General features: G+C 38.6%; 1 protein-coding gene across 1 annotated transcript; it reads left to right on the forward strand.

Moving 5' to 3' along the window:
- On the forward strand, positions 1-13,083 carry slc22a16 (solute carrier family 22 member 16). The gene is made up of 9 exons (XM_026917797.3): positions 1-147; positions 2,253-2,726; positions 3,303-3,420; positions 3,580-3,894; positions 6,037-6,277; positions 7,769-7,896; positions 9,765-9,874; positions 11,303-11,402; positions 11,663-13,083. The coding sequence occupies exons 1-9, from the start codon at positions 98-100 to the stop codon at positions 11,834-11,836; spliced, it is 1,710 nt and encodes a 569-aa protein (XP_026773598.3). The 5' UTR covers positions 1-97; the 3' UTR covers positions 11,837-13,083.
- The last annotated feature ends 323 nt before the right edge of the window (positions 13,084-13,406 follow it).

The raw sequence follows: 13,406 nt of genomic DNA on the forward strand, positions 1-13,406 counted from the left end.
AACCTCCCCCTCTGAGCTGGGCTGGACTCTGGTAGGCAACATTTACCAGCAGTGACAGCATGAGCAACGAGCTCCAAGAAGCTCACACGACCTCAGCATGAAATCCGGCGTGGAGCACCTGTTCGACGAACTCGGCCACTTCAAAAGGTAGGCTCTTTTTTCCCCCAGACACTGATAAGTGTAACCACATGTTGATAAACACGCATAGACAGTGACAGGTGATGAATTCTTAAAGTAGTGGTATTCACTGTTATTCATGTTATGTTATATTATGGAGACACAGTTTGCGTCACTATTAAATTGGAGTAAAGGAAGCGAAAGATGTGTTCAGCTAACAGTGTAAACACACTCATCATGCCTTGGGTTAGTAAACAGATAGTCTCAGTTTTGTAACTCCTTTGTGTGATGACGCACAGGTAGACTGTGAGTGTGCGCGTTACTGTGCGCGTTATAGCGCGCGTTATTGTGCCATTTCAAGCGCACTCAAAGGAGTCCTTCATCCATCATGAAAAACAGTGCTGGTGTTCCTGTCGCCCATTCACAGACTCACAACAGATGTAGACACATTTTTAGCACATTCAACTGTTATGTTTCAAATGCAGTGTTTCACCTAGACATCAAGATATCAGTTCAGAGTGAATGTCGTGAAGGCTGTTTTTTATATTTTCATACTTTCATACTAAAATGAAGTATGCAGTGATAGATGGTCATTTCAAGAAAGGCTAAATCCAAAAAGTAATCAGACTGAAAACATATAAACAAACATGAAGATATTTTTATTAGCAATGCCATCTGATACATTTTGACCACATTTTGGACATGTTTATATCCAAGGTGTGCACTATATGGCCAAAGTTATATGGACACCTGATCATTACACCCATATGTGGTTCTTCCCCAAACTGTTGCAACAAAGTTGGAAGCAGGCAATTGTATAGAATGTCTTTGAACACTGTAGCATTAGGATTTCCTTTCACTGGAATTAAAGGGCTCAAACCTGTTCCATCATGACAATGCTCTTGTGCACAAAGTGAGCTCCATGAAGACATGATTTGCCAAGGTTAGTGTTGAAGAATTCAAGTGTCCTGCACAGAGCCCTAGCCTCAACCCCACTGAACACCTTTGTGATGAACTGGAACACTGACTGCTTCACAGCTCCAGGGTCCACAGTTCAGTCCTAAGCTCGGATTATTCCCATGTTCACGTGGGTTTCCACCAACTTCTCTGGTTTTCTCCTGCCAACCAAATCCATGCCAGTTGGTGGACTGACTAAGATTAATTGCTCCTAGGTGTGTGTGTGTGCATGGTGCCCTAGCCCACCTCATGCCCAGTGTTCCTGGAATAAGATCCATATCCACCATGACCCTGACCATGATAATGCGCTTACTGAAAGTGAGTAAGCAAGTGATATCAGTAACACATATGGAAGCATATAGAATGTCAAATAAAATATGATTGTCTTGAATAAAACAAATATGTGCCACATCAGGAAAACAGTCATATTTGGGCCACTTATCCTGCAGTGTAAATGCAGCCTTAGAGTTTATTTTCCTTATAGTTGCCCAGTGAGGCCTTGAGTGCTACACTGCTGTTGTGCAATTAGCAGGGCTGGAGAACCTTGCTCTGAGGCCATGGCCATTGGTGTATCAGGAATTTCAGAAGCCACATCTGTAGCGTTGTCTAACCTTGGCACTTCTCTATCCATCTCTCCATGGTCTATATTTGACTGGCCATGCTAGTTTTTGGGTTAATTAATCTGTTGACATTCCCTGCTAATTACTTACTAGTCCTACAGTAATTTTCAGAACATTATTGTGTGAAGAACTCTGACTATCTTTTTTTTAAAATAACCATTTAATAGTTACGTAAACTTGACTAATGGAATTTCATTGACAGATCTAATGAGTTTATCTTAAAAAATACATTTAAAATTTAGCCTTTTAGCAAAAATAAGATACATGTTCTATATTGTTTCTTCTATGCACTAATTATGTGAGATAATCATTATATACTGTCTTGAATACAGCTGTGGAAGTATCTGTCATCAAACAGATTGTTCCTTAAAACCTTTTCTTCTCATCTTGATGCATCAGGGTAAATTATACAGGGTAAAGTTTTCATACCAATTTTACCAAGTCTGAAGGACTTGTCTTTGAACATTACAACACAGCACATTTTTATGCCCAACTTCTTTTTGCTTAAGGTTAATCACAGTGAGATACAACATACTAACATTATTCCTCATTCACTAGGTTTCAGGCCTGCCTCTACTTCGCCGCTGTTTTCCAGGCCACATCATGCGGGATTCACTACCTGGCCTCTGTTTTCTTGGTGGAGACACCAAAGTTTCTTTGCAATGCTCCTTGGAACATCACTGATATCCTGTACAGAAACCACTCAGCAAGCTCGCTAGAGGAGATCTGGCCATTTTATACTCCTGGAAATGGGCCAGTGGTGGTGCGGACAGTTAACGGAGAGCAGTGGGAACTTGGACCCTGTCGCAAAATGCTGCGTCACTACACCCAAGGCTTTCAGTATGAGTTTATTGGCAATAAATCTGTGGAGTCATGCAGTGGCTATGTGTTTGATCATAGCCAGGTGGAACAGAGCATTGTCACAGAATGGGACCTGGTGTGTGAGAAGGAATGGCTTGCCAAGCTTACACAGCCTACCTTTATGCTGGGAGTCTTGATCGGGGCACTGCTGTTTGGAGACGTCGCTGATAGGTATGCTTGATCTCACAGGTTTGTCTGTTTCTCTCCCAAAAAAAGGGTCGGAGACTGGATGTAAACTGTGTAAGGATGTGTATAGATTTTTAAATGTATACATTTAAACAAGTACTGTGTACAGTTTTGCGCTAAGGTAATACAACGAGCAGCATTGCTGCCTGGCAGCTCCAGGACCCTTTTTTCGATTCTATGCTCAGATTACTCTCTGGTACAGAGTTTTACATGTCCATGTTCTCTGGGAGGAGGTGAATTGGCTACTCTAAGTTGCCCCTAGGCGTGAGTGTGTCTCATCCAGGGTATATTCCCGCCTTATGACCAGTGTTCCCAGGATAGACTCCAGATCCACTGTGACGCTGACCAGGATAAAGCTGTTACTAAAGATGAGTAAATAATTGTAGAATTTTGTTAGCAGGTTTTAGTTGCCTCAAACTATGTCTTGTCAGCAGGGTGAGAGCAGTGGGAACTTAATTACTGGATATAATAACATAATTATTTAATTACTGGATATAATAACATAATATTACATAATATTACAGTATTTTATAGTATATTATTTTCTTCATCTTTCTCCAGAGTTGGCAGACGTCCCATTCTGATGGCCACCAGTGTGTGTCAGTTTGCATTCGGCATCACTGTGGCATTTACAGGAAACTATTACATTTTCATGATCATGCGGTTCCTGCTCGCCATGGTAAGATTCCTATAATAAGCCTGTTCTCCCTTGAAGAGAACATATTAAAAAAATTGCACAAATATCTCCAGCAGAAGAAAAGCAGTACTCCTTCTCCTGTTTAAAGATACCTTTCCCCTTCTTCATCTTTCCCACTCTTATATCTCTTTATGCTGGCAGGTGTCAAGCGGCTATCTAGTCGTGGTTTTTGTGTACGTTACGGAGTTCACAGGCAGTAAAGTGCGGACGTGGACGTCCATGCACGTGCACGCAGCATTTGCGGTAGGCGTCATGGTAGTAGCACTGGTGGGTTACCTGGTCCGAGTCTGGTGGCTCTACCAGGTCATCCTCACCCTCAGCACCTCTCCCTTCCTCCTGTACTGCTGGAAGTTCCCTGAGACGCCCTTCTATCTGCTGGCCAAAGGACGGCACCAGGAAGCCCAGGAGCTCTTGGATACCATGGCCCGCTGGAATGGACTGGAGCCCAGACTGAAGGTACTGACACAGCTGCATAATGGAATTTCTAATGGAAATAAAGCCAAGTAATGTAATGCTTTTCACCAGTTCTTTTATTTTGAATATTACAGAGAACAGTTTTGTATTAATGGCAATTGTACAGTATGAACATACTATATGATTGAGCATATCACTCTGAAATTACTTTTAAAATATGAAAATACTTCCAAAATACTATTGATAATTGATGCAATATAAACATACAAAATCCCTTTCCCTGATGGCACAGCCGGTATAATAGGAAATACTAGATGAATGTGACTATATTCAAGATATTTCACTTGCTAAAATGTCTTTTTTTTGCACTGTGATTGCAGTGTTTTCAAAAAGGAATGTTTTTTCCCCTGGTTTTAAAATGTTTTTTCACAACAGCCTTGTTTTCAGTGACCCAAAACTATGTTTTCAAAAAAAATAAATTTCAAAAATATTTGTATACATGTAGACGGGCCTAAACTGTCTTTAGGTTTGAATGATATATGTGTGTTTGTGTGTGTGTGTGATGCCAAGTGATGGACCGGCATCTCAGGGTGTATTCCCGCCTCATGCCCAGTGTTCCCAGGATAGGCTGTGGATCCACCATGACCCTGAACAGTTACCAAAGATATATTAATTAATGCTTTATATTTATAAAAACTAGTAATTTTGTAACGCTTTTATTTGTCCATGTTTACCTCTCAGTTTAAAATGACTTCAACATAACCTAAGTAATATTGGGGGTTTTTTTTCCAATAGAGTTAAAATATTTAGCAAAATGAAAATTATCAGTTTCACTAAAGAAACTAAGTCAAGCTTCACGTTTAGTAGTTGGGTCCTTTTGACCCCAACAGAATGTAAAGGATAAAATGATAAGAAGATGAGGGTGTTGCCTAATACACTGGGTCAAAGACAGATAACAGTGAGGAAACCATCTTGGCGTAGAGCCAACACTATCACTTTACCCCAGAGCAGTACCAGAATTCAATGTCCTCTGAGCCTGACAGCTGCTTTTCTTGGTTACAGCACTACTGCAACTACATAGCACATGTCTACGAATGTTCTTTTTCAGTCTTCCAGGTTATCTGAAATATCGAATAGCCATGAGTAAAAGCATGTTTATGGATTTGCGTCCTCTCTGTTAAGTGACAAAAGGCAAAACAAATCCAGTCACATTTATTAATGAGATATCAGTATTTATAAAATGCTTATTTACATTATTTTTTAAAAAAGTAGGTTTAGTGTGTCCTGAACATGCGGACATAATCGACTTCTAGCACTGCCATTACATTTTCAGAGGATCATAAATGAGAATTTTACACACACACACACACACACACACAGTGGGGCCCAAACTGAGAGTGCTAGTAAAAATGCTTTTATTTTTATTTTAATTTATTAAATTAAAATATATTATTGACATATTATATTATTGAGTGTTATTATCACTATTATTGAGTGAAAAGTAGAATCTTTGAAATATTTATATGAATTTCAGAGTTTCTTAGTATTTGGTACGTCCCCGTTTTGCATTAATGACAGCGTGTACTCGAGCACACATGGACTCCACCAGTTTGTGCAAAACTTTATGATCCATTTTAGATGAAATCCATGAGACTGTCGTCTGAACACGTGCTTCATAAGAAGAGATTAGGCATGAGGAAATTCTGACCTTTTGTACAAAACAGTTTACATGCTCAGTATCACACATTTGTTTACATTTAAATAGGGACTCTTGAATATTTAATATTCAAGATATTGAACATTTGCTTTCTTTGTTTTAAATATTTCAAATTTCTAAAACTTTCTGCTGATTTCCAGGTTTATATGGAGAAAAAAAAATCCCAGAGCTAGTTTTTGTACCTCACTGTATATATATATACAAGTTGTCTATAACACAAGTACTACATTATTTTTAGGGAAATTGTTAGAAGTTTTTTAAATGATTTTTGAATTGTTAAGAGGATTGTTCTAGAGTGTAATGTCTCAAAATGTTTTTTTCTTACATATTTTGTCCTGTACTTGCTTAAAAAATTTCATTGGAATTACTCCATGTTATGATATAAAATTACAGTAACTTTATATCTATTTGAGGTTTCCTATTTATGATAGATTCACCAAGCCAGATTTCTGTTCTCTCTGCTGTAGGTGTCGGAGCTGATAGAGGAAAGTGGGAACACACTTCTGAAGGACAGGCAGCGAGATGACAGGAGGCTGGAGGAACGAGAGAAGAAGCTGAGCATCCTGAACATGTTCGGCAACTGGAAGATGGCTGGACGCAGCGCCACATGTTGGGCGATCTGGTTCGTCGGCTCACTGGGTTACTATGTGTTCAGTCTGGGCTCTGTCAACCTGGGTGGAAATCAGTACATCAACCTCTTCTTGGCTGGTAATGTGTGTGTGTGTGTGTTTATGTATCTATGTGTGTTTAAGATAATATTAACATTACAGTACTTTTGGTTTAGGCCCACTTCAGTAATAAGCTAGTAAATAATTTGATGCATGTAGTGATGATTTTGGTAATACAGAATTTCTTATTGTTGGCATATAGGGAGCCTGCTTACATTTATGAAAATGAAATGTTTCATTATAATTGACATTTTAACTGACATTTTATTTGAATATTTATTTTATTTTAAGGGAATACGATTGGTATATTTCTCAATTTGCTAATTGCGTGTAAGTTAGAGAAACATACAGTGGGAGTGAGATTCACATTTCAGTTTATAAGCTACTAGAATTAATATTTGATCATTACGCAAGATATCATAGGCAAAATATTAATATTGAAATTACACATTCATTAATTTTATCAAGGCTTACTGTCAAATGAGCCAGATCAACATGTTTAAGATGGCTCAGAATATCTACTGTCTAGAAAGTGTTTTATGTTGTTTCTGAGTTTGTCGTCTTATTTTGTGCTTAGAGTTGATGTTGTATTTGCCACATCAGGTTATAAACTACCAGGTTACACTGCATTCTCAGAGTGAATTGGACTTTTTAAGAGATTATGGAGTGGAAAGTTTACAAACTCTGTGTTTTGTTGAAAGATTACTACAGTGTGATTAACCTCAGAAGCTACCAGGAGCTATATACTGTATAGCTGATCCTAACTAAAGTGCAAAACTAAAACTTCTAACAGAATACAATACAGAATACAGAGATATATCTAATAAATTAACAATACACTCATATAAACAGCATACTCTGATATCTTAATTAGACTAAGGCTGGTATCAGATTTGAAGAAATCACTCGTTCCTGTCAAGACTTTTACGCTCCAACCCATTAAAAAAGTATAGCATGATGGATTAAAAACTATCCACAGCACTGTTCAGGTCTCAGTTCTAATTGTTGTTGATTCATTTCCTATAACCGCAGTAGCCCCAACTCACAGTTATATTAATGCACTCATTCTAAAATGTTATAGTTTCTATAGTGACGTCTAATTCACAGGGATTTGTTTGCCAGATGCTCCATGTAACCTAGGACAAATAAAACGGACAAAGAATGTGCTTTTATTTACCAAGTCTTCAGCACAGAGCACTCTGCACATTCTGGTTTCTCGGTAACGTGACATGCTGTGTTTTTCTGTTGTCTTATTAACTTCAAGATAGAAAAAAGAGAGAAGCTGGTGAGGGAACGATTGTAAGTAAGAGATGTAAGAAGTAAGAGAACACTACATGTAACCAAATGTATCTATAAACTGAGATCTGGGTCCTATACCTGTAAATTATAATCTGGGTCTGTGATGCATCAACTAGCATCAATGTTATCATAGTTATAAGCCTAACTGGTCACTTTAAAGGAAAGTCATTCATCTAAAACTCAGCTAAAAATTGCACTAAATTGACACTGGTGTTTGATTGGTTGTTGGCAGGTGCTGTTGAACTGCCATCCTACCTAATTGGCTGCTTTGCGATGGACCGGGTTGGGAGGAAAATGACGTGTGCGCCAGCGCTGCTGCTGAGTGGAGTTGCCTGCATGCTCATCATTGCAGTGCCTCAGGTACGAGTATTTCAACTACTGAAAACTCAGTAGTTGAAATAATGGTTTGATAGTTGCTTGATTATTATGAAATCATCTGTGAATGAACACGTCACTTCTCGGCCTCCCTTTTTCATCTCGTAACAAGTGACATACTACATTTAGTAATCATGATAATTCCAAAAAGGTTTATTCTGTTCTTCACACGTTGGATTAGAAAAGCTACACCCTCATACACACACACACCCTCAGAAGCACTTAGCTCACATGGCTGATGAAGTACTTTTATCCAAAATGTCCTCTTTCACTGCAATCCTTTACCACTTGTACCATTATTACTGAAGTACAGTAATTATTTTTTAAATGTATACATACGTGTATATATAGCATATAACAATTATAAATGCTTCTAAATTCTGTGTCTGCGCTTATGCACTTTTTTATCAGCTTCAAAGAACGGAAAGATTTTGGCATCATGTCAAATCGTCAACAATCCGATCCAGCTAACTCAGTAATGTCCTGTAAGAAGAACAGGGCCCTGATGAAATGGATTATCATGGATGATTGGATTGTGTGTGTTCGGGGTGTGTGTGTGTGTGTGTGTGTCAAAGGAATGCTCAGGTGAAACACATGACAGTCGTAACAGCCACTGGAATTGTAGAATAGTCTGTCTTATAAAATGCCATAGGTATATTGTATTAAAACATTCTAAAATAATATTAAACTAATTGTATATTAACGTAAAATATTTTATATTTTACCAATCTTACCATCACCACTGCTGTGTATTTGAATTATTGCTCACTTTTCTATAAACACATTTTGCCCAGTGCCTGAAACGCTATATAAACTGTGCTCTACTGCCTGAGATGGTCTGCTGCTTGTCACACTTAAAAATAGACCTGTTCTAAGTGGGTGCATGGTAGCAGATTTTGTACATAAGGGGGTGGGGATGGTGGTGTGTTAAATCTATAATACACATTGTAGTGTAGTGGGGCGTCATATAGCTCTGATGAATAGACAATGAATAACATGTTCACTATAGTGTGACTGTTCACTACTTTCAGTCATTGTCATGCTGCTTTGAACTGGAATATTGAGTACTTTGCTATGAGTATTTTGACTATAACTATTTAGGGCTGTCCTTTAAGTTATTCAGGAAAGCAAATCAGCTGTGCACTGAAATAACCTCTCTCTCTCTCTCTCTCTCTCTCTCTCTCTCTCTCACACACACACACACACACACACACACACACACACACACACACACACACACTCCCTCTCTCTCTCTCTCTCTCTCTCTCTCTCTCTCTCACACACACAAACACTCTCCCTCTCGCTCTCTCATTTAGATTCAGATTTGAATCACGACTGAAAACTCAATATTCTGAAAAATTGGTAGAATTTGTGTAAAATATTGTGGGACCTAGTTTTATTTTTTCATTTGTATGTAAGCACATTAGGTCCTCTTTGGGTGACTTTTGTCAGACGATGCGAGTCTGTGTGTTTGTGTGTGTATAACAGTAAGGCTGCTGCAGCTCTTGTACCGGCCCTAAGCGTTTACATTTACATTTATGGCATTTGACAGAAGACCTTATCCAGAATGACTTTTCATTTATCTCAAGCCTTTGTAACTGCAAGTCCATGTCAAGCTGTTCTCTCCACATTTAGGGTCCTAAAGCCCATCAATTAGCAAAGCTCTCAACAACTGTGCACATCACATTGTTCCTTCATTCAGTAATTACTTTATCCTGCTCAAGGTCGTGGTAGATCACCGGGTACGAGGCAAGAATGCATGGATAGAACAGCAGTCCTTCACAGATTGTGCACAAGATTTGTACACTCAAATTTTTTTTCTTTCCTTGTTGCTTTCTTTCATTTTGCTGCAGGACTCTGAGATTTTGGCTGTCGTCTTGAGTATGACAGGGAAGTTTGCCATTGCCATCGCATTTGGCCTCATTTACTTGTACACATGTGAGCTGTACCCAACAATCATCAGGTGAGTAAAGTACATTATATGTCCAAACACATCCAGATACTGTTAAAAGCAGTTTAACATGACACCTATAGGTTGCTACATTTCTAACAGTTGTTTATCAAATAGCTATGTTGCTACAGCTGCCCTCATCACCTGTAAGTGACAATGTGAAGGATAAAAATCTAGCAGCATATGTAGGAGGTAAAAGGCCACTCACAGTATGGGACTGGGACCACAAAGTGCCAAAGCACATATCATCTAAAAATAATCTAGCTTTGTTTCAAAGAGTCACTACTAAGTTCCAAAGGGCCCCTAAGATAAATTTCTGCTTCTGTGCCCAAGCAGATGTACTCAAGCCCAGGATCAGCATGTGCAATGCAAACGAGGGCTGGAGTGGTGTAAAAAAACATTAAGTGTCTGCATCATTAAATGTCTGCAATTTGAGAGACAAATTATGTGGGACTGTCTGTCAGTTCTGTGGACTAGTCTGGGTTGTTCAGATACTGAAGAATGTTAATTACCTCAAAGCTCAGAGATTTCAGTGTGCAAGTTAATTTCCATGTAGCTGACATAATAAAATCCCAGGTTTTGTCAGAATTCCACTACAACTGCACTAGGTATTATCTAGTTGTATTAGCTGATTCATCAATTCTAGCTGAATCATGACTCTAGATCTAGACACTCTGAATTCAACTCAGACTTTCGAGATAGGAATTCTGGAGTCAACTCAGACTCTAGCGCTAAGGACTCGAGATTTATCTCAGAATCTAGAGCTAGGGACACCGCTCAGACTCTGTGGCTTGGAACTCAACCCAGAGCCTCAAGCTAGGATTTTATTATTCAGCTCAGACTCTAGACCTAGGCATTCTGGACTCAACCCAGCCTTTCAAGATAGGAATTTTAGACTTAACTGAGATTCTACTGTAAAGGACTTTAGACTTGACTAAAGTATGATTCCAGAGTGCCAAGCTCTAGCGTCTGAGTTGGCTCTGGACTCAAACCACATTTTCAATTTTGGACTCAGCTCATACTTTAGAGCTAGTGACTCTGGACTCAACCTGTATTCTCAAGCTAGGAATTTTGGACTTGCCTCTACAGCTATGGACTCTAGTCGTGACTCAGACCACATGGCTTGGAACTCATGGCAATTACCCTGTACACAATTTGAGGTTTTTAAAGAAATAATTTGTTGAGATTGGAGAGGAAGATTACAGTCCTGATCTCATTCCCACATTGTATGAATTGGAGCGTTGTTAGTGAACTCCAATTCTTACCTCACTAATGCTTCTGTAAAAAGCTCTCTACTAAGGCCCTTGATTTTGTAAGCACTTTTACCCAATGAGGTATCCAGGTACTCCTGGACATGTAGTGGATATGCATTTTGTATGGCACATAGAGTAAAGTGCTATATTATGTGTGAAATATAAAGGAATATTGGTGGGTCTGCAGGTCACTTGCGGTGGGAAGTGGTAGTATGTCATGTCGGATTGGAAGTGTGGTGGCTCCCTTCTGCGTTTACCTTGCAGACATCTGGGTCTACCTGCCTCAGGTAAGCACAAGGCTGACTTGACACTGATTACAGAAAATATCAGCTATATTTTACATTAAAAAAATCTTTCCCAATTATGAAATACTGTAGGATTGATATGTAACCATGATCACTCTCTCTAATTTAAATGGCAGTCGTGTTCATGAGAGATTATCTATGTTAATAAAGAATAACAAATGATCAGAACATATAAGTAATTGATATTTGTGTTTTGAAAAAATATTTTAACTTCACATCCATTTCTCTCCTCTGTTATATAGCTGATCGTGGGTATCCTGGCTTTTATCATCGGAATTTTGACCTTCTTCCTGCCGGAGACCCTGGGAGAGCCGCTCACCTCCACCTTGGAGGAGGCAGAGGCTCTGGGCACAAAGTCAAGCAAGAAAACAAAAGACATTGAGATACAAATGAACCTGGCTGACAGCAAGGCCTGAGTCAAAAGAGAGTGAAGTAATCAGGAATTTGCTTCAGCTTCCTACTGCTGGTTGCACATTCTACACAACACCATATAAGGGGATTTTTAGCAATAGATTTGTTCAGGAAGACTACTGTCATTGAAGAAGAAGACAAAAATGCACCAACAGCATCAACTGTGGTAACAAAAGCAAAAATCACTGTGAAGGACTTCTTTTGTTCTGTGCAGCACAATTAATGTTTTGACCTCAGGTTCTGTACTCAACTTTGCATAACTGGCCTGTCATGGTGAATCTGTGATTTTTAAAATTTTTAGGGGTCCAGGTTCTTTTTTTCCATTCTTCTTTGTCTTCTTCCCTACTGAAAAAAACAGGTGGCCAAATTTGGTGGATTTGATAGAAAGGTTCAGCGCTTCCTTTCACTGGGTTGTGACCAAATTTGAAAGATGGCAAGATAACTGTAGTCTGAGGAGGCATGTGAAAAATTGGTTTAAATTGGATATAGAGTTTGCTAGGATGGGCTAAAATATGCTGCTCTGTTTTAAAATTATTTTTATAGCCACAACTCTTTAAGTTGAACAATATGTGTCTAGTTTATAGTGCTACAAGAGTAAGTGGGAAGCGTAGTTCCAGTGTTTGGTACACTAGATAGATTTGAATCTCTCATGTCTATCTCATACAGAAGGAACTGTCTTGCAGATAAAACTGCTGCTGTTGTAAACAAGTGCTGACAATCAAACATTTTCTAGTGCTGCAAACCATTTTGAAGTATATTTCATTGCATGAGGTCACAAGCAATCAGACTGTGCGCACACTGGAGCTGTCTTAATTGGAGCTGAAATGTCTAGAATCAAGACAGTGACAAATATGACAGATATTTTATATGTGTCTGAGATTTTATTTTGCCAAATTGTATGTGAAATAAGTTTCTTTTTAAATACTTTGTGTGTAGAGAGCAATGAAATAAGCTATTTCGTTCTGCAAAAGAACTTAATGTCAGTGTCTTGCACATGCCCCGGATGGACCAAAGAGTCTGTGACTGGACTAAAGTGCATAAAGGTTTCTTAACACTTGGTATTGTACATCCTCTGGTTTTCATACCAGAGCCTTTGTTTAAAGGATATTATGAAGAGTATCACTGGTATTTTGTTACATTTCAGGCATGAAGTAATGCATATGTTATTCAGATGTATTTTTGTACTGTTGGCTTTTCCAAGTGTTTCTTCAGTACAATGAAACAATATAATGGTGGGAATTATTTGATTTAATTTTTGTTTGTCTTTTATTATGGTTATGTAATATCTCTTTTCTACATTTGAGTTATGTAAATACTTACATATGAACATTTTCCACGCACAGCCCTGTTTCTCTATAAGGCAAACCTATTTTTTTATGCTGCATACTCCACTATAGTACATGGTCTCATATCTGCAGCTATAAATTTCACAATTGCCATGTTGATTTCTTTATTTCTGATTGAATGAGCTAGGAAATGCTGTCTAAAAGCAGCAGAGAGAGAGAAAGGTTATTTCAGTGCGCACCTGTTGTGCAGACTTGCTGATAGCTTTGCTGATAGAGAGAATGTGTGTTT

The sequence above is a fragment of the Pangasianodon hypophthalmus genome, chromosome 30, assembly GCF_027358585.1.
Source record: "Pangasianodon hypophthalmus isolate fPanHyp1 chromosome 30, fPanHyp1.pri, whole genome shotgun sequence".
NCBI lineage: Eukaryota > Metazoa > Chordata > Actinopteri > Siluriformes > Pangasiidae > Pangasianodon > Pangasianodon hypophthalmus.